General features: G+C 48.6%; 1 protein-coding gene across 1 annotated transcript in view; it reads left to right on the forward strand.

The window, feature by feature from the left end:
* fer1l4 (fer-1 like family member 4) overlaps positions 1-20,956 on the forward strand; it is a 294,195-nt gene that overhangs the window by 211,610 nt on the left and 61,629 nt on the right. The window contains exon 32 of the mRNA XM_086005966.1: positions 14,005-14,044. Within this exon, the coding sequence (XP_085862092.1) occupies positions 14,005-14,044 (40 nt within the window). The remainder of the gene's footprint in view (positions 1-14,004; positions 14,045-20,956) is intronic.

Below are 20,956 nucleotides of genomic sequence, written 5' to 3' on the forward strand. Positions count from 1 at the left end.
CCGCTCGCCCGGCTCCCAATCGCGCCTCCCAGCCCTCTCGCAGTCCGGTGCTTCCCTCCCCGGCTGCGGCTGAGTTTATCTCTTCCCGCGCCTACGTTCCCGGTCGCAGCGCTTCGTGGCTTCGGTCGCTGCCCGGCCTTTTTCGCCGGTCGCGGTCTAGCTGTCTCACGACGCTGTTGCGTCCCCAGCCTGTCTGTACCGCGGCTTCCTTGCTCCACGCTGCCCCAGTCTCGGCGCCTCTGGGCCCGACTTCTGTCCGGCTCCTTTCCCCCTCGACCGTGGTCGAGTGCACCGCCCTTATCCTCCGGTTATTCTTTTTACTTTTCCCTTACTCACAGTCACCGTGGCCGGCTTGCTTCTCGTGCTGATCGGCTCACTCCTCACCGTGGCAGAAGGGACAGTCAGTGCCTGTTGCTGATGGAAGTCTTTGTCTCTGAATTCTTCCTCCTTTCCAGCTCTGCAGACTCGAGTTTTCTCCCAGCAGAATGACGAGGGCGGTTGCCTCTTCTCGACGCTCGTTAACTGCTTCGGAAGTATTGTTGCCGCAGGGTACGATCGGACTCGTCGCCACTGTAAAGTCTGTGAGTTGTTTAGTTAATTAATACACAGACTACCAGAGTAACGTAAAACAGGACTTTACTATTCGAAGGTCAGGGCGAATCTGCCCAATAATTCCTGACACAGCACTTATATACCGGTGTGGTCACCGTCGGTATTACCGTATACAGAAGCCAACAAAGTAGTGCAACACCTAAAGTAGTTCTCTTAAAGGTGGACGGTTACATACACTGCAGTGGGCAATGAAGAGGTATGAGAAATGTTCAGCCCTTTCTGCCTTTCAATATTTAAAAGAAGTTCCAAATGTGAATATTCAGCCATTAAAGCTGAATTACCTTCCTAACCTCAATCAACGGTAAAACTGCCTCAGCACTAACAATGGCTCAGCAAGCCAGGGAAGGGGCACCGAGGGTCTCACACGCAGCACTCCAGCTTTGTGCAGGGGGTCAACACTGCAAGAGCGGCCCTCTACCCACGGGCCAGGAGGCCCTCCAGAAAGAACGATGTGGGAGTATATCACTGAAGCCGATTTCCCTTTCATAAATCCGTGTTGACTCAGCCTAATCATATGATTTTCCAAGTGCCGTGTTACCACGTCCCTAATAATAGATTCTGGCATTTTCCCAACTGCTTGCCTTGTCCCAAAACCTCCCCACCTGGCTATACCTTGCACCACCTGGTCTGCTCAAACCGCCTCAGAGGCAGTGTGGCCCGTATCACCAAGTCATCCCTTAGCCTCTCCCCCTACAACAACAACAACTTGCATTTATAAAGCGCCTTTAACGTAGAAAATTGTTCCAAAGCGCTTCACAAAGGTGTAATGAAAAAAATGGATGCAGAGCCAATGAAGGAAATATTAAGAGGATTGACCAAAAGCTTGATCAAAGAGGTGAGTTTTAAGGAGGTGTTGCCCCTCTGGCACCTTTTCCTCCTTCAAGCACCTCACTGTTTAATCCCTATTGTCTCGCCTTTAAAATCCTTGTTGTTTATTCCCATGCCCCACCAAGAGATAACTTCCATTCTTTCCTCCCTCAGCCTATCCATTGAGTAACTCCTCATCCTCGGTGATTTCAATCTTCATTTCAGCTCCTCTTACCCGCTCTGCTCCAAACTTACTGCCCTCTTGCCCTCCCTAAACCTCTCCCCCCATATAAGCTCCCCTATTAATTTCATGGCCACCCCCTTGACCCCGACATCTCCACTCTACTCCCATGGTCTTGATCACTGACGAGGAAAACTCCAACCACTTCCTTTCATCCCTCACAACCCACATCCCCCGACTCCCTTCCAACCCCACTTCCTTCTGCATCTCACCCAAGTCGCTTACAACTGTACTTTCAAACTCCCAGCCACCTAATCTTTAGTCCTCCAATTCTCATAATACCACTGCAGTTGTTGATTTACTTAACCACTCCCTCACCTCCACCTTCAACACACGTATCGTCAGCAATCCTCTTGGGTTGGCAGGCTGTAACTAGTGGGGTGCCGCAAAGATCAGTGTTGGGGCTTCAGCTATTTACAATCTATATTAAGGATCTAGATGAAGAGACCGAGTGTAATGTATCCAAGTTTGCTGACAATACAAAGCTAGCTGGGACAGTAAGCTGTGAGGAGAACACAAGGGGGGCAAAATTTGGTTGCTTTGTGCTGCCCTAATGGGGCGCAAAACAACTAGCGCTCGGGCGCGGCGCCACTAACGCCTCCTGCGAAATTCAGCGCTGCGCCTCCGGTTTTGACATCATTGCCATGCGCAGTGCCCTGCTCGCGCTCCGGCCGCAAACATCAGTTGCACCCCTGACGTACCGCCAGATGCTATGTCTGACAGGGTCAGGAAGGTGCACGTGCAACAGGGGCAGCGATATTTAAAGGGGAGGTGCCGCCTACCAGCACCTGCCCCCTCTGCCGTCCCCCCGCGGGGTGCTAGCCGCAGTCGGGCAACCGGCACCCTGCTCCCTGGTGACCCAGCTGGGCCCCGGTTAGCGCTGTGTAAGACCCGTCCCCTTTAATAAGGGGAGGAAGGCCTGCAGTACTGCGGCGCGACGTGCCAGCGCGCATGGCACTGCGGCACGTAGCGCCGCGATATTGGGCTGGAGCGCCTCGAGGGAGGGGAAGCGCTTCCAGTAGCGCCCAGCCTCCTGCTTGGGCCGCTACCATTGAATTTCGGGTCACGGGGGTGCTAACCTTTTCAGGATGCTAAAGGTAGTGCCCTGGTGAAGTTAGCGCCTAAAAAGGTGGTAGAGAGAAAATGGGGAATTATAGACCGGTAAGCCTGACATCGGTAGTGGGGAAAATGCTAGAGTCCATTATAAAAGATGTAATAGCAGAGCACTTGGAAAACAGTGACAGGATCGGACAAAGTCAACATGAATTTACAAAAGGTAAATCGTGCTTGACTAATCGACTGGAATTTTTTGAGGATGTAACTGGTAGAATAGATAAGGGAGAACCAGTGGATATGGTGTATTTGGACTTTCAGAAGACTTTCGATAAGGTCCCGCATAAGAGATTAGTGTGTAAAGTTAAGGCACATGGGATTGGGGGCAAGGTACTGACTTAGATAGAGAACTGGTTGGCAGACAGAAAGCAAAGAGTTGGAATAAAAGGGTCTTTTTCCGAGTGGCAGGCCGTGACTAGTGGGGTACCGCAGGGGTCGGTCCTAGGACCCCAGCTATTCACAATATATATTAATGATCTAGACGAGGGAACTAGATGTAATATCTCCAAGTTTGCAGACGACACAAAGCTGGGTGGGTTGTGTGCTGTGAGGAGGATGTTGAGAAACTCCAGTATGATTTAGACAGGTTGGGTGATTGGGCAGATGCATGGCAGATGCAGTATAATGTGGATAAATGCGAGGTTATCCACTTTGGTGGCAAAAACAGGAAGGCAGATTATTATCTGAACGGTAATAGATTGGGAGAAGGGGAAGTGCAACAAGACCTGGGTGTCCTTGTGCACCAGTCGCTGAAGGTAAGCATGCAGGTGCAGCAGGCGGTTAAGAAGGCAAATGGTATGTTGGCCTTCATTGCGAGAGGGTTCGAGTACAGGAACAAGGATGTCTTGCTGCAGTTGTACAGGGCCTTGGTGAGACCACACCTTGAGTATTGTGTGCAGTTTTGGTCGCCTTATCTGAGGAAGGATGTTCTTGCCATGGAGGGAGTGCAGCGAAGATTCACCAGACTGTTACCTGGGATGGCAGGAATGACGTATGAGGAGAGATCGCTGGAGTTTAGAAGAATGAGAGGGGATCTCATTGAAAGTTATAAAATTCTAACAGGACTAGACAGACTAGATGCAGGAAGGATGTTCCCGATGGTCGTGGATTCCAGAACCAGGGGTCACAGTCTAAGGATAAGGGTTAAGCCATTTAGGACAGAGATGAGGAATTTCTTCACCCAGAGAGTGGTGAACCTGTGATATTCTCTACCACAGAAGGCAGTTGAGGCCAATTCATGAATATATTCAAGAAGTAGTTAGATATATTTCTTAAGGCTAAAGGGATCAAGGGATATGGGGAGAAGGCAGGGACAGGGTACTGAGTTTGGATGATCAGCCTGATCTCATTGAATGGCGGAGCAGGCTCGAGGGGCCGAATGGCTACTCCTGCTCCTATCTTCTATGTTTCTATGTAAAATCTTCACTGTCTCCCACCCCAGTCATTCTCCCACTCCCTCAAGCCTAACAGGTGCAAAACTTGAACATACCTGTCACACACCTGGCTTTGCCATGTTAGCCATCCATGGCCAGATTTAGCTGGGCCATATCAAACTCTATCAGGCCTCACTCTCCTCTACTAAAAGTGCCCACTTCTCTAGGATCATTGGCAAGGTAAATAACCCCGGCTTCTTTTCTCACCACCAACCATTTCCTAAAACCTGTCTCACCTTCGCCCTCCCTCCTCACCTCTAACACCAAGTGAATACATCGCCAAGATAGAGACCCTCTGTTCAGCAGCTTATCTCCTTCTCCCTTCCCACCTAGCCAAACCTCTCCCTAATTCCAGAACTCTAACCCTGAACCCCTGTCTTTCTCTTTCTAGTTTCTCTCTCAACTCCCCTCATGCCTCTCTAAGTTCATCTCTGTTGTGTTTTGAGTTTTGCTTCAATTAAGTTTGTCCCAGTTCCCGGGTGTCACCTGAAGGGGGTGCTGGGGGGCTCGGTTTTACTTTGTCTTTGTCTTTCACTTTCACTTTCGGGTTCTGCCTTGCAGACAATGTGCTGTAATGTCCACCCATTTACTTAATAAATAGTAAAAGGTACATTCCGTCTCCTCTATTCATTACTGTTCGGTCAAGATGCAATACTGGCAACGAGGTGGCTGTTGAACTCTCTAGAAGGGCGGAGATAGACATGCGAACCTACAGCCGTGATATTGGAAATTGCGACGAGCGGGCCACTCAGCTAGCAACATCAACGGCATTTTGATAGTTGGCTAGCTGCGACGTAGACGGCGGACAGAGTATTGTGCGGGCCAGGCAACTACCGTGAGTGTAGCTACCGTAACTCTGGCCGGCGGAGAAAAAGAATTAAAAAAAAAAAGAAAAAGTCCGTGGATCTTAAAGGGACAGTGCACAATAAAACTATGATGACCTTGGGACGTATTGAAGAGTTCTCTGGGGATAAGGACAGTTCATGGGAGGAATACGCAGAAAGACTGGGGTGTTTCCTTGAGGCCAATAATATTGACAAAGAGGAGAAGAAGCGCTAAGTGTATGCGGAGCTGCTACTTACTCCGTCCTGCGTTCATTGGTGGCTCCTCGTAAACGTGGTGAGGTGGATTATGCTGATTTGATTGAGAAGCTGCAGAAACATTTTAACCCAAAACCCTCAGAGATTGTGCAGCGTTTCCATTTTCACAATTGTAAACAACAGCCTGGACAATCTATTTCAAGTTACATTGCTGAGTTGAGGAAACGCTCATTACATTGTAATTTTGGTGACCAGTTAGACAATATGCTCCGTGATCGGATTGTGTGTGGAGTGCTGGACTCGGCATTGCAGAGACAGCTGTTAGCGGAGAAGGCCCTGACGTTCTGACTGGCCGAGGAGAAGGCTTTAGCAGCAGAGGCTGCATCGATGAACACACGTATGCTCCGTACAGAGGCAGCACCATCTCAGGCCGCCCTGGAGGTGCACAATACCACAGGCACAGCTGCTGCTGCGAGAGACATGGAGGCAACTAAAGAGACAGGAAGAAAATGTTTCCGCTGTGGGGCTCTCCATGGTTCCACTACATGCAAATTTGTGTCAGCGGTATGTCATTTCTGTAAGAAAAGAGGACACATAGCTCGTGTCTGCATGAAGAAAGCTCAGGCTGCTGCAGCAGAGCCAACACAAGCATCGCAGACGCACACCCTGACACTGGAGGACAACGTTGAGTACACAGTGTATACCACGGAAGCTGAGCAGCTACCCCACGGACGGTGGGGATACACGGCAAATGTGATCATGAATGGGGCACCACTCTGCATGGAGGTGGATTCAGGCTCAGCGTGTTCGTTGATAAGTGAAGAGACTTACAATAGGCTGTGGCCAAGTGAACCCCCGGCGATGGCTCAGGTCAGTGGCGTGCTACGGCAGTGGTCCCAAGCTCAACTCCAGGTGCTGGGTATGATTCATGTGGAAGTTAAGTATCAGGCAGTCAAGGACACACTTCCACTTTGTGGTGGCGGGGCAGGGCACAAGCCTACTGGGCAGAGATTGGTTTGAGCCCCTAGGTATTGAAGTGACAGGAGTACACACGGTACAGCGACAGCCCATAATGCCTATGTTGGAGAACTATGAAGAGGTTTTTGGTGAGTTCGGGGCCTGTCGAGGACCGCCAGTCTCAATCGAAGTGGACCCAGGGGTAGCGCCTAAGTTCTTCAAGGCGCGACCAGTGCCTTTTGCGTTGCGCAAGAAGGTGGATGAGGCCCTGGATAAGCTGGTGAACCAAGGGGTTCTCTTGCCAGTGAAGAACTCCCGTTGGGCCACCCCTATCGTGCCCATTGCAAAGAAGGATGGGGGCCTGCGAATCTGTGGAGATTACAGATGTACAGTTAATACTGCTGTGTTACCAGATGTGTATCCCTTACCAACAGTTACAGAGCTGTTTTCAACACTGGCTGGAGGCACTCTGTTCACCAAGCTGGATCTCAAGCAAGCATACCAGCAACTGGTCCTGGATGAAGAGTCAGCCGAGCTGTTGACAATCAACACCCACCGAGGACTTTTCCAAGCCACAAGGCTGCAGTTTGGGGTGTCTACGGCTGTGGCAATCTTTCAGAGGTTCATGGACACCCTGTTGGCTGGTGTTCCGGGAGTTCAGCCTTACTTGGATGACATAATGATTACAGGCAAGACACAGAAAGCCCATGATGAGCGGCTGCAGGAAGTACTACGCCGGCTGGCTGAGGTAGGACTACGCCTTCAGAAGGAGAAATGTGTGTTCGCTGCCAATGGGGTGGAGTTCTTGGGATTCCGAGTGGACAAAGACGGTGTGCATCCGACTACGGAGAAGGTGGAGGCTATCAGGAGCGCTCCCACCCCCAAGAACAAGACCAAACTGCGGGCATTCCTCGGAGTGTTAAACTTCTACAGTTGTTTTCTCAAGGGCAAAGCCACAATCTTAGAGCCACTGCACAGGCTGTTAGACCAAGCAACAGTGTGGAACTGGACCTCAACTCATGAAACAGCCTACAGACAGGCAAAGGAACTGCTACAAGCCGATAAGGTTCTGGCACACTATGATGAAAACAAGCCATTGGTGTTGGTGTGTGATGCCTCACCATACGGGCTGGGAGCTCTGTTGGGTCACATAGAGCCAGATGGCCGGGAAGCGCCTATCAGTTTTGCCTCAAGAACACTCTCAACAACAGAACGTAATTACGCCCAGATTGACAAGGAGGCCCTAGCCATCATATTTGGGGTAAAGAAGTTCAGCCAGTACCTGTTAGGGAGACAGTTCATCATCTACACAGACCACAAGCCACTCTTGGGGCTCCTGCATCACTCCAAGCCCATGCCCCAGATCATATCACCGCGTATGCTTCAGTGGAGTCTGATGTTGGGGGCCTACTGTTATGAACTTTGCTACAGGCCTGGGAAGATGCTGGCTAATGCTGATGCTCTGAGTCGCTTGCCTTTGAACCGGCCGATGGCTGAGACGCCACCACCCCTGGAGGTGCTGCTACTGGAGGAGGTTCCGGAGGCCCCACTCCATGCCCAGCGGATTGGCAGCCTCACACAGAAAGATCCAGTCTTATCACGGATGCTACGCTGGCTGCTGCATGGCTGGCCCTCCGAGGTCCAGGAGGAGCATTTCAAGCCCTTCGTTCAGAGGCGCCATGAAATGTCTGCACACAAGAACTGCGTGCTCTGGGGAAGCCGTGTGGTGGTTCCTGCTGCCGCAAGAGAGGAGGTGCTGAAAATGCTGCATGATTCACACCCTGGGATTGTGCACATGAAGGCATTGGCGAGAAGCTACGTCTGGTGGCCGGGGTTGGACCGAGACGTGGAGGAGGTGGTAAAGAGCTGTGAGACATGTCAGCTGACTCGCCATAGCCCATCCAAGGCTCCCCTTCACCCCTGGGAGTGGACCACTCGTAAATGGTCAAGACTCCACATTGACTTTGCAGGGCCATTTCAGGGGAAGGTCTTTTTGATAGTGGTGGATTCTCATTCGAAATGGCTGGAGGTGGCTATCATGAGCTCCATGACATCCAGTGCAGTGATCAATGCGTTGCGTTTGCTGTTTGCCACACACGGGGTCCCCGACGTGCTGGTTTCGGACAATGGAGCAGCCTTCACGTCAGCGGAGTTCAAGGCTTTTGCAGGCAGAAACGTGATCCGCCACGTGACCACAGCGCCCTATCACCCCTCCTCTAACGGGCAGGCAGAGAGGATGGTGCAAACCACAAAAGAGGCACTGGTGAGGATATCTGCGGGGGGACTGGCAAACCAGATTGGCCAGGTTCCTGTTATCACAGCATACCACACCAAACTCAGCAACGGGGAAGAGTCCTGCCGAGATGCTGATGGGTCGCCGGCTGGCGACTGCACTGGACCGGCTACACCCGGACTACAGGGATGAGATGCACACAAAGCAAGAGGAGCTGGCTAAGAAGCACCAGGGCACCGCCAGGCAGTTCGAGCCGTCAGAGACTGTGTTTGCCCGTTGCTATGCAGGAGGAGATAAATGGATGCCTGCCGTGGTGGAGAAGGCCACGGGTCCCCTGTTGTACAGTGTCCGTACACCTGATGGCCAGCTACACAGACGCCATGTAGACCAGCTACGGGGTCGTACTCCGGTGAGAGTAACAGAGACGTCACAGGCTAGGCCATTGTCTCCACCACCTCTGCCAGGCAGTGACGGCCTGCTTCCTGCAACAACGACAGAAGCCACATCGACAGAAGGTGTCACGGAGTTATCAGCCACGGAGGAAGGTTTTCCTGCGGCTAGCAGTGGCACCCCGACTATGCCTGTCCAGCGGCGCTCAAGTCGGGTTAGATTCCGTCCCAGACGCCTGGAGGACTAAGGGGTTTTATCTGGGGGAAAGGAGTGTTGTGTTTTGAGTTTTGCTTCAATTAAGTTTGTCCCAGTTCCCGGGTGTTACCTGAAGGGGGTGCTGGGGGGCTCGGTTTTACTTTGTCTGCAAGGCAGAACCCGAAAGTGAAAGTGAAAGACAATGTGCTGTAATGTCCACCCATTTACTTAATAAATAGTAAAAGGTACATTCCGTCTCCTCTATTCATTACTGTTCAGTCAAGATGCAATAATCTCCTCCATGAGACCAAGCTCCTACTCCTTTAACCCCATTCCCATTAAACTCTGTTCCTGGTCCCTAAGCTAGCTGATATTGTAAATAGTTCCCTCTCCTCAGGCACTACCTACATCCCTTCCAAAACTTTTATCATCGCCCCACTCCTTAGAAAACCCCCACACACCTCCCTATCTCTAACCTCCTCCAGTCCTGCAAACCCTTCCCTAAACTCTCTGTCCCTCTAACTCTGGCCTCTTGTACATCCCCTTCCCTTTGCAACACCTTTGGTGGCAGTGCCCTTAGTCTCTTGGGGCCTATGCTCTGAATTCCATCCTTAAACCCTTCACTTCTCAACCTCAAACTCCTCTTCTAAAACCTTGTTTAAAACTACCTCTTTGACCAAACTTTTGGTCCGTCCTGTTACTTTAATTCTCCTGCTCTGACCTCTCTGTCCCCGGCCTCCTACAATGTTCCAATGAAGCTCAACGTGAACTCGAGGAGCAGCACCTCGTCTTTTGATTAGGCACTTTACAGCCTTCCGGACTCAACATTGAGTTCAGTAATTTCAGACCATAACCTCGGCCCCTATTATTCAGACAGCAGCTGTTGCTGATGATTCTGCCATTCCCATTTACACCTCCTCTCGACCCATATTTTCTTTCTTTAACTTGTCCCATTACCATCTCCTTTTGCCTCGCACCATCATCCCTTTTGTCATTTAATGCCCTCCACCCTATCACAGACCTTTGTTCTTTCCTCCCCTCCCCCTTTCCCTGCCTCTGTACTTGTTTAAAACCTGCTATATCTAGCTTTTTCCGGTTCTGATGAAAGGTCATTGACCTGAAACGTTAACTCTGTTTCTCTCTCCACCGATGCTCTCTGACATGCTGAGTATTTCCAGCATTTTCTGTTTTTATTTCAGATTTCCAGCGTCCGCAGTATTTTGCTTTTGTTTTGGTCGGTCCTCCTCTGGTCTGTTTTTCCCGACTGCCTCTGTGAAGCACCTTGGGGCATTTTTTCTATGTTAAAGGCGTGCTATAAACACATTCTTGTTGTGTGGCTAACATTAGAAAGATTGTATATAATTCTAAACCTGTTAGCTGCACCCCCACTGTCAGGATTTGTGTGAAATGAGTTTGGCGTCTCAATTGGCCTGGACTAATAATCCAGAGACGTGAGTTCAAATCCCACCACGGCAGCTGGAGAATTTAAATTCAGTTAATTAAATAAATCTGGAATAAAAGGCTTGTATCAGTAATGGTGACCATTAAATAAATCTGGAATAAAAGGCTTGTATCAGTAATGGTGACCATGAAACTATCAGATTGTCTTAAAAACCCAACTAGTTCACTAATGTCCTTTTAGGGAAGGAAATCTGCCGTCCTTACCTGGTCTGGCCGATATGTGACTCCAGACCCACAACAATGTGGTTGACTCTTAACTGCCTTCTGAAATGGCCTAGCGAGACACTCGAGGGCAATTAGGGATGGACAATAAATTCTGGCCTTGTCAGCAACACCCACATCCCAGGAACAGAAACAAAAATCCAGCTCCTGGAGCAGTCTCGATCCAGCTCCTGGTGCAGCTTGGTCCAGATCATAAAATTGCCTAGAATGTTATACTTGCCTAGCACTAAATATGGAGAATTGGCAGGAAATTTAATTAAGAGTGCTTGGGTGCCATGAAGGGCAAATGGCCTCCTTTTGTGCTGAAATGACTTGTGTGAAATTTCATTCAGCAAGACTGTGGTAAATGGAAACATGGGAGTGAAGCGGGGAGGGAGTTCTGAGCTTTGAAGTGAGAAACATAGAACATAAAAAATAGGAGCAGGAGTAGGCCATTCGGCCCTTCGAGCCTGCTCCGCCATTCAATACGATCATGACTGATCCACTATCTCAATACCATATTCCTGCTCTCTCCCCATACCCCTTGATGCCTTTTGTGTCTAGAAATCTATCTATCTCCTTCTTAAATATATTCAGTGACTTAACCTCCACAGCTGTCTGTGGTAGAGAATTCCACAGGTTCCCCACACTCTGAGTGAAGAAATTTCTCCTCATCTCAGTCCTAAATGTCCTACCCCGTATCCTGAGACTGTGACCCCTCGTTCTAGATCCCCCAGCCAGGGGAAACATCCTCCCTGCATCCAGTCTGTCTAGCCCTGTCAGAATGTTATGTTTCCACAAGATCCCCTCTCATTCTTCTGAACTCTAGTGAATATAGGCCTAGTCGACCCAATCTCTCCTCATACGACAGTCCTGCCATCCCAGGAATCAGTCTGGTGAACCTTTGCTGCACTCCCTCTATGGCAAGTATATCTGTTCTTGGGTAAGGAGACCAAAACTGTACGCAGTACTCCAGGTGTGGTCTCACCAAGGCCTGTATAACTGTAGTAAGACATCCTTGCTCCTGTACTCAAATCCTCTTGCAATGAAGGCCAACATACCATTTGCCTTCCTAACTGCTTGCTGCACCTGCATGTTTGCTTTGAGTGACTGGTGTACAAGGACACCCAGATCCCTTTGTACATCAACATTTCCCAATCTATCACCATTTAAATAATACTCTACCTTTCTGTTTTTCCTACCGAAGTGGATAACTTCACAGTTATCCACGTTATACTGCATCTGCCATGTATTTGCCCACTCACTCAACTTGTCTAAATCACCTTGAAGCCTCTTTGCATCCTCCTCACAACTCAATCCCACCTAGTTTCGTGTCGTCAGCAAACTTGGAAATATTACATTTGGTTCCCTCATCCAAATCATTGATATATATTGTGAATAGCTGGAGCCCAAGCACTGATCCCTGCGGTGCCCCACTAGTCACCGCCTGCCACCCTGAAAAAGTCCCATTTATTCCTACTCTGTTTCCTGTCTGTTAACCAATTTTCAATCCATGCCAGTATATTACCCCCAATCCCATGTGCTTTAATTTTGCACACTAACCTCTTATGTGGGACTTTATCAAAGGCCCTCTGAAAATCCAAATACACCACATTCACTGGTTCTCCCTTGTCTATTCTACCAGTTACATCCTCAAAAAACTTCAGTATGTTTGTCAAACACGATTTCCCTTTCATAAATCCATGTTGACTTTCTCTAATCCTGTTGATATTTTCTAAGTGTCCTGTTATCACATCCTTTATAATAGACTCTAGCATTTTCCCTACTACTGATGTTAGGCTAACCGATCTGTAGTTCCCTGTTTTCTCTCCCTCCTTTTTTAAATAGTGGGGTTACATTTGCCACCCTCCAATCTGCAGGAACTGTTCTATAATCTATAGAATTTTGGAAGAGGACAACCAATATTTCCATGGCTACCTCTTTTAGTACTCTGAGATGCAGATTATCGGGCCCTGGGGATTTATGGGCTTTCAGTCCCATTAATTTCTCCAGCACTATTTTTTTACTGATACTAATTTCCTTTAATTCCTCCTTCTCACTAGACCCTTGGTTCCCTAGCATTTCTGGGAAGTTATTTGTGTCCTCTTCCATGAAGATAGAACTAAAGTATTTGTTTAATTGCTCAGCCATTTCCTTGTTCCCCATTACAAATTCTCCCATATCTGACTGTAAGGGACCTACATTTGTCTACACTAATCTTTTTCTTTTTACATACTTGTAGAAGCTTTTACAATCTGCTTTTATGTTCCTTGAAAGTTCACTCTCATACTCTATTTTTCCCCTTTTAATCAATCTCTTGGTCCTTTTTTGCTGAACTCTAAACTGCTCCCAATCCTCAGGCTTGCTACTTTTTCTGGCAACTTTATATGACTCCTCTTTGGATCTAATACTATCCTTAACTTCTTTTGTTAGCCGTGGTTGGGCCGCTTTTCCTTTTGTATTTTTGCGCCAGAAAGGAATGTATAACTGCTGCAATTCATGCATTCGTTCCTTAAATATTAGCCATTGCCTATCCACTGTCATGCCTTTTATAAAGCTCCCCAATCTATCAAAGCCAACTCACTCCTCATACCTTCGTAGTTTCCTTTGTTTAGATTTAGGACCCTAGTTTCAGATTGGACATCTTCACTTTCCATCTTAATGAAGAATTCTATCATGTTATGGTCACCCTTCCCTAAAGGAGCCCGCAAAACAAGATTATTAATTAACCCCTTCTCATTGCACAATACCCAATCTAGGATAGCCTGTTCCCTAGTTGGCTCCTCAATGTACTGGTCTAAAAAACCATCTCGGACACACTCCAGAAATTCATCCTCCACAGTATTATTGTTAATTTGGTTTGGCCAGTCTATATGTAGAATAAAGTCACCCATGATTACTGTTGTACCCTTGTTACATGCATCTCTAATTTCCTGTTTGATGCCATCCCCTACATTACCACTACTGTTTGGAGGCCTATAGACAACTCCCACCAATGTTTTCTGCCCCTTAGTGTTTCTTAGCTCCATCCAGACTGATTCTACATCTTGATTTTCTGAGCCAATATCCTTTCTCACTATTGCTCTGATTTCATCCTTTACTAACAACGCACATTCTTGGGGCAGAGTAGAGGGAGCTTTACTCTATCACTGTCTGCTCTGGATGTGCCCTGAGAATGCTGGCCTGATGCACAGAAATTCATCATAAAAGATAAATTAAAAAATATAATACAGATTTGGGAAGAAAGTCTGCATTTCTGAGATTGTAGAAAGCTACAGAGACAAATCTATGAACAAAATCAGTAATTTCTCTGTTTTTCAGGACAAAGAACGTGATGACGAAGAAGAAGCTAATGATCCAGGTATTACATAAGGACATAAGAATTAGGATTAGGCCATTTGGCCCCTCGAGCCTGCTCCACCATTCAAAAAGATCATGGCTGAACTTCAACCTCAACTCCACTTTCTCACCCGATCCCATATTTTTTAAAATTCGTTTATGTGATGTGGGCGTCGCTGGCAAGGCCAGCATTTATTGCCCTTGAGAAGGTGGTGGTGAGCTGCCTTCTTGAACCGCTGCAGTCCGTGTGGTGAAGGTGCTCCCACAGTGCTGTTAGGGAGGGAGTTCCAGGATTTTGACCCAGCGACGATGAAGGATCGGCCCGATACACTTCCAAGTCAGGCTGGTGTGTGACTTGGAGGGGAACTTGGAGGTGATGGTGTTCCCATGCGCCTGCTGCCCTTGTCCTTCTAGGTGGAAGAGGTCGCGAGTTTGATAGGTGCTGCCGAAGAAGCCTTGGCGAGTTGCGGCAGTGCAGCTTGTCGATGGTACACACTGCAACCACAGTACGCCGGTGGTGGAGGGAGTGGATGTTTAAGGTGGTAGAAGGGCTGCCAATCAAGCGGGCTGCTTTGTCCTGGATGGTGTCGAGCTTCTTGAGTGTTGTTGGAGCTGCACTCATCCAGGCAAGTGGAGAGTATTCCATCACACTCCTTACTTGTGCCTTGTAGATGGTAGAAAGGCTTTGGGGAGTCACGAGGTGAGACACTCGCCACAGAATACCGAGCCTCTGACCTGCTCTTGTTGCCACAGTATTTATGTGGCTGGTCCAGTTAAGTTTCTGGTCAATGGTGACCCCCAGGATGTTGATGGTGGGGGATTTGGTGATGGTAATGCCGTTGAATGTCAAGGGGTGGTGTTTAGACTCTCGCTTGTTGGAGATAGTCATTGCCTGGCACTTCTGTCGCGCGAATGTTACCTGCCACTTATCAGCCCAAGCCTGAACATCGTCCAGATCTTGTTGCATGCGGGCATGGACTACTTCATTATCTGAGGAGTTGTGAATGGTGCTAAACACTGTGCAGTCATCAGCGAACATCCCCACTTCTGACCTTATGTTGGAGGGAAAGTCATTGATGAAGCAGCTGAAGATGGTTGGGCCTAGGACACTGCCCTGAGGAACTCCTGCAGTGATGTCCTGGGGCTGTGATGATTGACCTTCAATCACCACAACCATTTTCCTTTGTGCTCGGTATGACTCCAGCCAGTGGAGCGTTCTCCTCCCCCTGATTCCCATTGACTTCAGTTTTACTAGGGCTCCTTGATGCCACACTCGGCCAAATGCTGCCTTGATGTCAAGGGCAGTCACTTACCTCACCCCTGGAATTCAGCTCCTTTTCTCCATGTTTGGACCAAGGCTGTAATGAGGTCGGGAGCCGAGTGGTCTTGGCGGAACCCAAACTGGGCATCAGTGAGCAGGTTATTGGTGAGTAAGTGCCGCTTGATAGCACTGTCAATGACGCCTTCCATCACTTTGCTCATGATTGAGAGTAGACTGATGGGCGGTAATTGGCCGGATTGGATTTGTCCTGCTTTTTGTGGACAGGACACACCTGGGCAGTTTTCCGTATTGTCGGATAGATGCCAGTGTTGTAGCTGTACTGGAACAGATTGGCTAGAGGCGTGGCTAGTTCTGGAGCACAAGTCTTCAGCATGATAGCCTGGATGTTGTCGGGGCCCATAGCCTTTGCTGTATCCAGTGCACTCAGTCGTTTCTTGATATCATGTGGAGTGAATCGAATTGGCTGAAGACTGGCTTCTGTGATGGTGGGGACCTCAGGAGTAGGCTGATATGGATCATCCACTCGGCACTTCTGGCTGAAGATGGTTGCAAACGCTTCAGCTCTGTCTTTTGCACTCACATGCTGGGCTCCACCTTCATTGAGGGTGGAGATATTCATGGAGCCTCCTCCTCCCGTTAGTTGTTTAATTGACCGCCACCATTCACAACTGGATGTGGCAGGACTGCAGAGCTTTGATCTGATCCGTTGATTGTGGGATCGCTTAGCCCTGTCTATAGCATGCTGCTTCTGCTTTTTAAGCATGCATGTAGTCCTGTGTTGCAGCTTCCCCAGGTTGGCACCTCACATTTAGGTACGTCTGGTGCTGCTCCTGGCATACTCTTCTACACTCCTCATTGAACCAGGGATGGTCCCCTGGCTTGATGGTAATGGTAGAGTGAGGGAGGGATATGCCAGTCCATGAGGTTACAGATTGTGGTGGAATACAATTCTGCTGGTGCTACTGATGGCCCACAGTGCCTCATTTGAGCTGCTAGATCATTTAGCATGATGGTAGTGCCACACAACATGATGGAGGGTGTCCTCAGTGTGAAGAGGGACTTTGTCTCCACAATAACTGCGGTGGTCACAGCTACCAACACTGTCATGGACAGATGCATCTGCAACAGGTAGATTGGTGAGGACGAGGTCAAATGGGTTTTACCCCTCATGTTGGTTCTCTCACCACCTGTCGCAGGTCCAGACTGGCAGCTTTGTCCTTCAGGACTCGGCCAGCTGTGGTGGTACCGAGCCACTCTTGGTGATGGACATTGAAGTCCCCCACATTCTGTGCCCTTGCTACTTCCAAGTGGTGTTCAACATGGCAAAGTACTGATTCATTAGCTGAGGGAGGGTGGTAGGTAGTAATCAGCAGGAGGTTTCCTGGCCCATGTTTGACCTGAAGCCATGAGACTTTATGGGGTCCGGTGTCAATGTTGAGGACTCCCAGGGCCACTCCTTCCCGACTGTATACCACTGTGCCGCCACCCCTGGTGGGTCTGTCCTGCCGGTGGGACAGGACATACCCAGGGATGGTGATGGATGGACATTGGCTGAAAGGTGTGATTCTGTGAGTATGACTATCTCAGGCTGTTGCTTAACTAGTCTGTGGGACAGCTCTCCCAATTTTGACACAAGTCCCCAAATGTTGGGGAGGAGGACGTTGCAGCGTTGCCGTGTCCGCAGCCGGTGCCGTGTCCGTAGCCGGGTGGTCCGTCCGGTTTCATTTTTATTATTTTGTTTCTCGCAGTTTGTTACAACTGAGTAACTTGCTAGGCCATTTCAGAGGGCAGTTAAGAGTCAACCACATTGCTGTGGGTCTGGAGTCACATATAGGCCAGACCAGGTAAGGACGGCAGATTTCCTTCCCTAACCAGTTGGGTTTTTACGACAATAGTTTCATGGTTACCATTACAGATACTAGTAATTATTCCTGATTTATTTAATTAACTGAATTTAAATTCCGCAGTTGCCGTGGCGGGATTTGAACTCATGTCTCTGGATCAAGGCCAGGCCTACGGATTACTAGCCCAGTGACATTACCACTACGCTATCGTTCCCTTGATTCCCTTCGTATCCAAAGCTTACTTTCTCACCTAGCTTTGTATCGTCAGCAAATTTGGATATATTGCACTCGGTCCCCTCATCTAAATCATTGATATAGATTGTAAATAGCTGAGGCTCAAGCACTGATCCTTGCGGTACCCCACTAGTTGCATCCTCCCATCCCGAAAATGACCCATTTACCCCTACTCTGTTTTCTGTCCAGTAACCAATCCTCAGCCCATGCTAGTATATTACCCCCAAACCCATGAGCCCTTATCTTCTGTAACAACCTCTTGTGTAGCACCTTATCGAATGCCTTCTGAAAATTAGATACACTACACCCACTGGTTCCCCCTTATCTACCCTGCCAGTTACACCCTCAAAAAACTCTAATAGATTTGTAAAACACGATTTCCCTTTCATAAAACCGTGTTGACTCTGCCTAATATTGTGATTTTTCCAAGTGCCCTGTTTTCATGTCCTTAATAATATAGGTGAAGGACTCGCATCATCGCAGTCTTTGATGGGCTGCTGTTAATGAGCTGACAACCTTTCAAATGGATTCCGATCGTTATTTGTTGAGAATGGGGATTGGTGGTTATAGAGATATTAATACATCTGTTTTTATGTGTAAGAAGTCACACAACACCAGGTTATAGTCCAACAGCTTTATTTGAAATCACAAGCTTTTGGAGCGCTGCTCCTTCGTCGGGTGAAGTGGAGAAATGCATAAAGACACAGCTTATATAGTCAGAGAATCATGTCAGATGTTTACAGGTAATGTTTCCAACTGCCATTTATCACACCTCGGCAGAGAGATAATCACAGCAATCAAAGGTGTGAATGGTGTCCAAACAGGTCAGTCAGGAAAACATTACATCAAAGAACAATGAGGTGGGGTCACAAGGGGTCAAATATTGCAGATGCTGGGGTCTGTATGAAAAACAAAAAAACAGACAAAAAACTTTTTTTTTGCTGGAAATCACAGCAGGTCCGGCCGCATCTGTGTAGAGAGAACAAGCAAGCCAATGTCGACTCGAGTCTGGATGACCCTGCGTCAGGTGGGGTTACATGTAGCGTGACATGAACCCAAGATCTCGGTTGAGGCCGTCCTCATGGGTGCGGAACTTGGCTATCAGTTTCTGCTCGACGATTGCTGTGATTATCTCTCTGCCGAGGTGTGATAAATGGCAGTTGGAAACATTACCTGTAAACATCTGACATGATTCTCTGACTATATAAGCTGTGTCTTTATGCATTTCTCCACTTCACCTGACGAAGGAGCAGCGCTCCGAAAGCTTGTGATTTCAAATAAAGCTGTTGGACTATAACCTGGTGTTGTGTGACTTCTTACATTTGTCCACCCCAGTCCAACTCCGGCATCTCCACACCATGTTTTTATGTGGGTTAGGAAGAAAGGCCTAAAAATTCGGTTGCTTTGCGCCTCCCGTTAGCGCCCTAAGAGGGTGCTAATGGACGCAAAGCAACTAGCGCCTGGGCGTGGCACCGCCAACGCCTCCAGCAAGGGTCACTGGACAGTTAGCAATAGGAGCCCTTGCAGATCACGGAGATGACGTCATCACCGTGCGCAGCGCCCCAGCCGCGACCTTCGGTAGCGCCCCCTGACTTACTGCCAGACGCTATGTCCGACGGGGTCAGGTGGGGCCTACCTGTGGTCGGGGCGGCGCAAATTAAAGGGGAGGTGCCGGGCGGCCATTTTTGTTGCTGGCCGCCTGCCAGCACCTGCCCCCCTCTGTCATCCCCGGCCTCCTCTGCAGCGCCCCCCCCCAACGCAGTGCCGGTTGCGCTCCGTGAGACCGGCACTTCTCTTTGTGCCGGGCTCTTTTGTCGGCACTCCGATCACTGGTGGTTCAGCTGGGCCCTGGGTCGCGCTGCGCTAGAAGGGGAGGAAGGCCTGTAGTACCGCGTGGCACTGCGGCACGTAGCGGCACATAACGCTACAATATTCACTCTCAGCGCCCCAAGAGGGAGGCGGGCACTTCCAGTAGCACCCCGCTTCCCTCTTGGGGCGCTACCGGTGAATTTCGGCCGCAGGGGCGCTAATTTTTCCCGGCGAAGTTAGCACCCCAAAGGGGCCGCGACTCAATTTTTCCCCCAAAGTATTGAGATCTCAGGTGGCATGTTGGTCATTGAAGTGGATTTGCGTATGAACTGTGGAAGGGATGGCCTTGATGAACTCTGGCCTTTTCTTCAAATATTTTTGTATATCTAAATTAGTGCGGGGAAGATCGGTGAGGGCTCCTGCTCCTGAATTAATGGACAGGACACAGTGGTGAGCTTGCCTGTAACTCCCTGCTAGCATGGCTAAACTCTCCCACAGGCTGACGAATCTGGGAAATCGGTCCATTGTTCATTGCCTCTCACTGGAGCAATGGGCACTTGGATGAAGTGATTGAGTCAATGCCATCAGGTAGGGGAGAAGCAGAGATTGTGGTTTGTGCAAAACTTTTATACCCCTCTGCATTACGTCATTCGTGTTAGAAAAAGTGTCATTACACCTTGAACATGTTGCTGGTGTGACATGGCTTTGAGACAAAATAAACAGAGGTCTTCACCTTCACCGTCACCTTCACCAAGTGCCAGAAATTCTCCTTCCAATTGTTTCAACTTCTTGTCACCTTTCCTGTGATTCCTGCTCGCATACAATTCCACTGGTGTCAATACCTCGCCTAACTAAGTATTCTTTGTGTGTGAACCTAGACCGTGAGTGTCAACAGGCTACTGAACTACAGGGAGCATCACAGCTGACCTCAATCCTATCCCCACACATGCACCTCCAGCAGGGGTCACTGGACAGTCATCAATAGGAGCCCTCACAGATCACTGAGATCAGCTCTATCACTCCACTGGAATAATCTACCAGCACAGACTAGGAATGAAGCCTGCGATCTTATGCTCTGCTGCTCTGCATGGCTTAGAATTATACTGGGTAGCAGGACATCAATAGTATTCAGATTTCTACTCTTTAATCATGTGTGAATCTAAGAAGATTCACAGGAACTCAATTGCATGGAATCTTTATTTGGAACTTTAAATGCTTGTGATAAACAATTTTCATATGGGGTGGTACACAGCAAGATCCCACAATCAATGAAATAAATTACCAGTTAATTTGTTTATTGGAGCGAGAAATGTTGGCCAAGACACCAGGAGAACTCCTGCTTTTCTTTGCCTAATACCATGGGATCCTTTACATCCACCTGAACAGGCAAACTGAACTTTGGTTTTATGCCTCATCAGGAAGATGGCAGGATCAGCAATCTAGCGCTCCCTCAGTACCACACGAGTGTGTCAACCTAGATTATGTGCTTAAATCCATAAAGGGATTAGAGTGCTACCACAGCGCCACGGCTAACACTTGGATCATTTAGCAGAAATCATAGAATTACATAGAATTTTACAGCACAGAAACAGGCCGTCCAGCCCAACATGTCTATGCCGGTGTTTATGACTTGCCTCTCTGTGGAAGGGAGAGGCTTGATGAACTCAGTGGCTCCACATTTAAAAGAAAATGAAGTCCAAAACCATCGTTATAAAATGCTAGTCAGAAGTTAATGTCGGAGCCCTGAAATCTAGAATATTATTCA

The sequence above is a fragment of the Somniosus microcephalus genome, chromosome 13, assembly GCF_052327205.1.
Source record: "Somniosus microcephalus isolate GS21.2 chromosome 13, FLI_Smic_1.0, whole genome shotgun sequence".
Taxonomy (NCBI): Eukaryota; Metazoa; Chordata; class Chondrichthyes; order Squaliformes; family Somniosidae; genus Somniosus; species Somniosus microcephalus.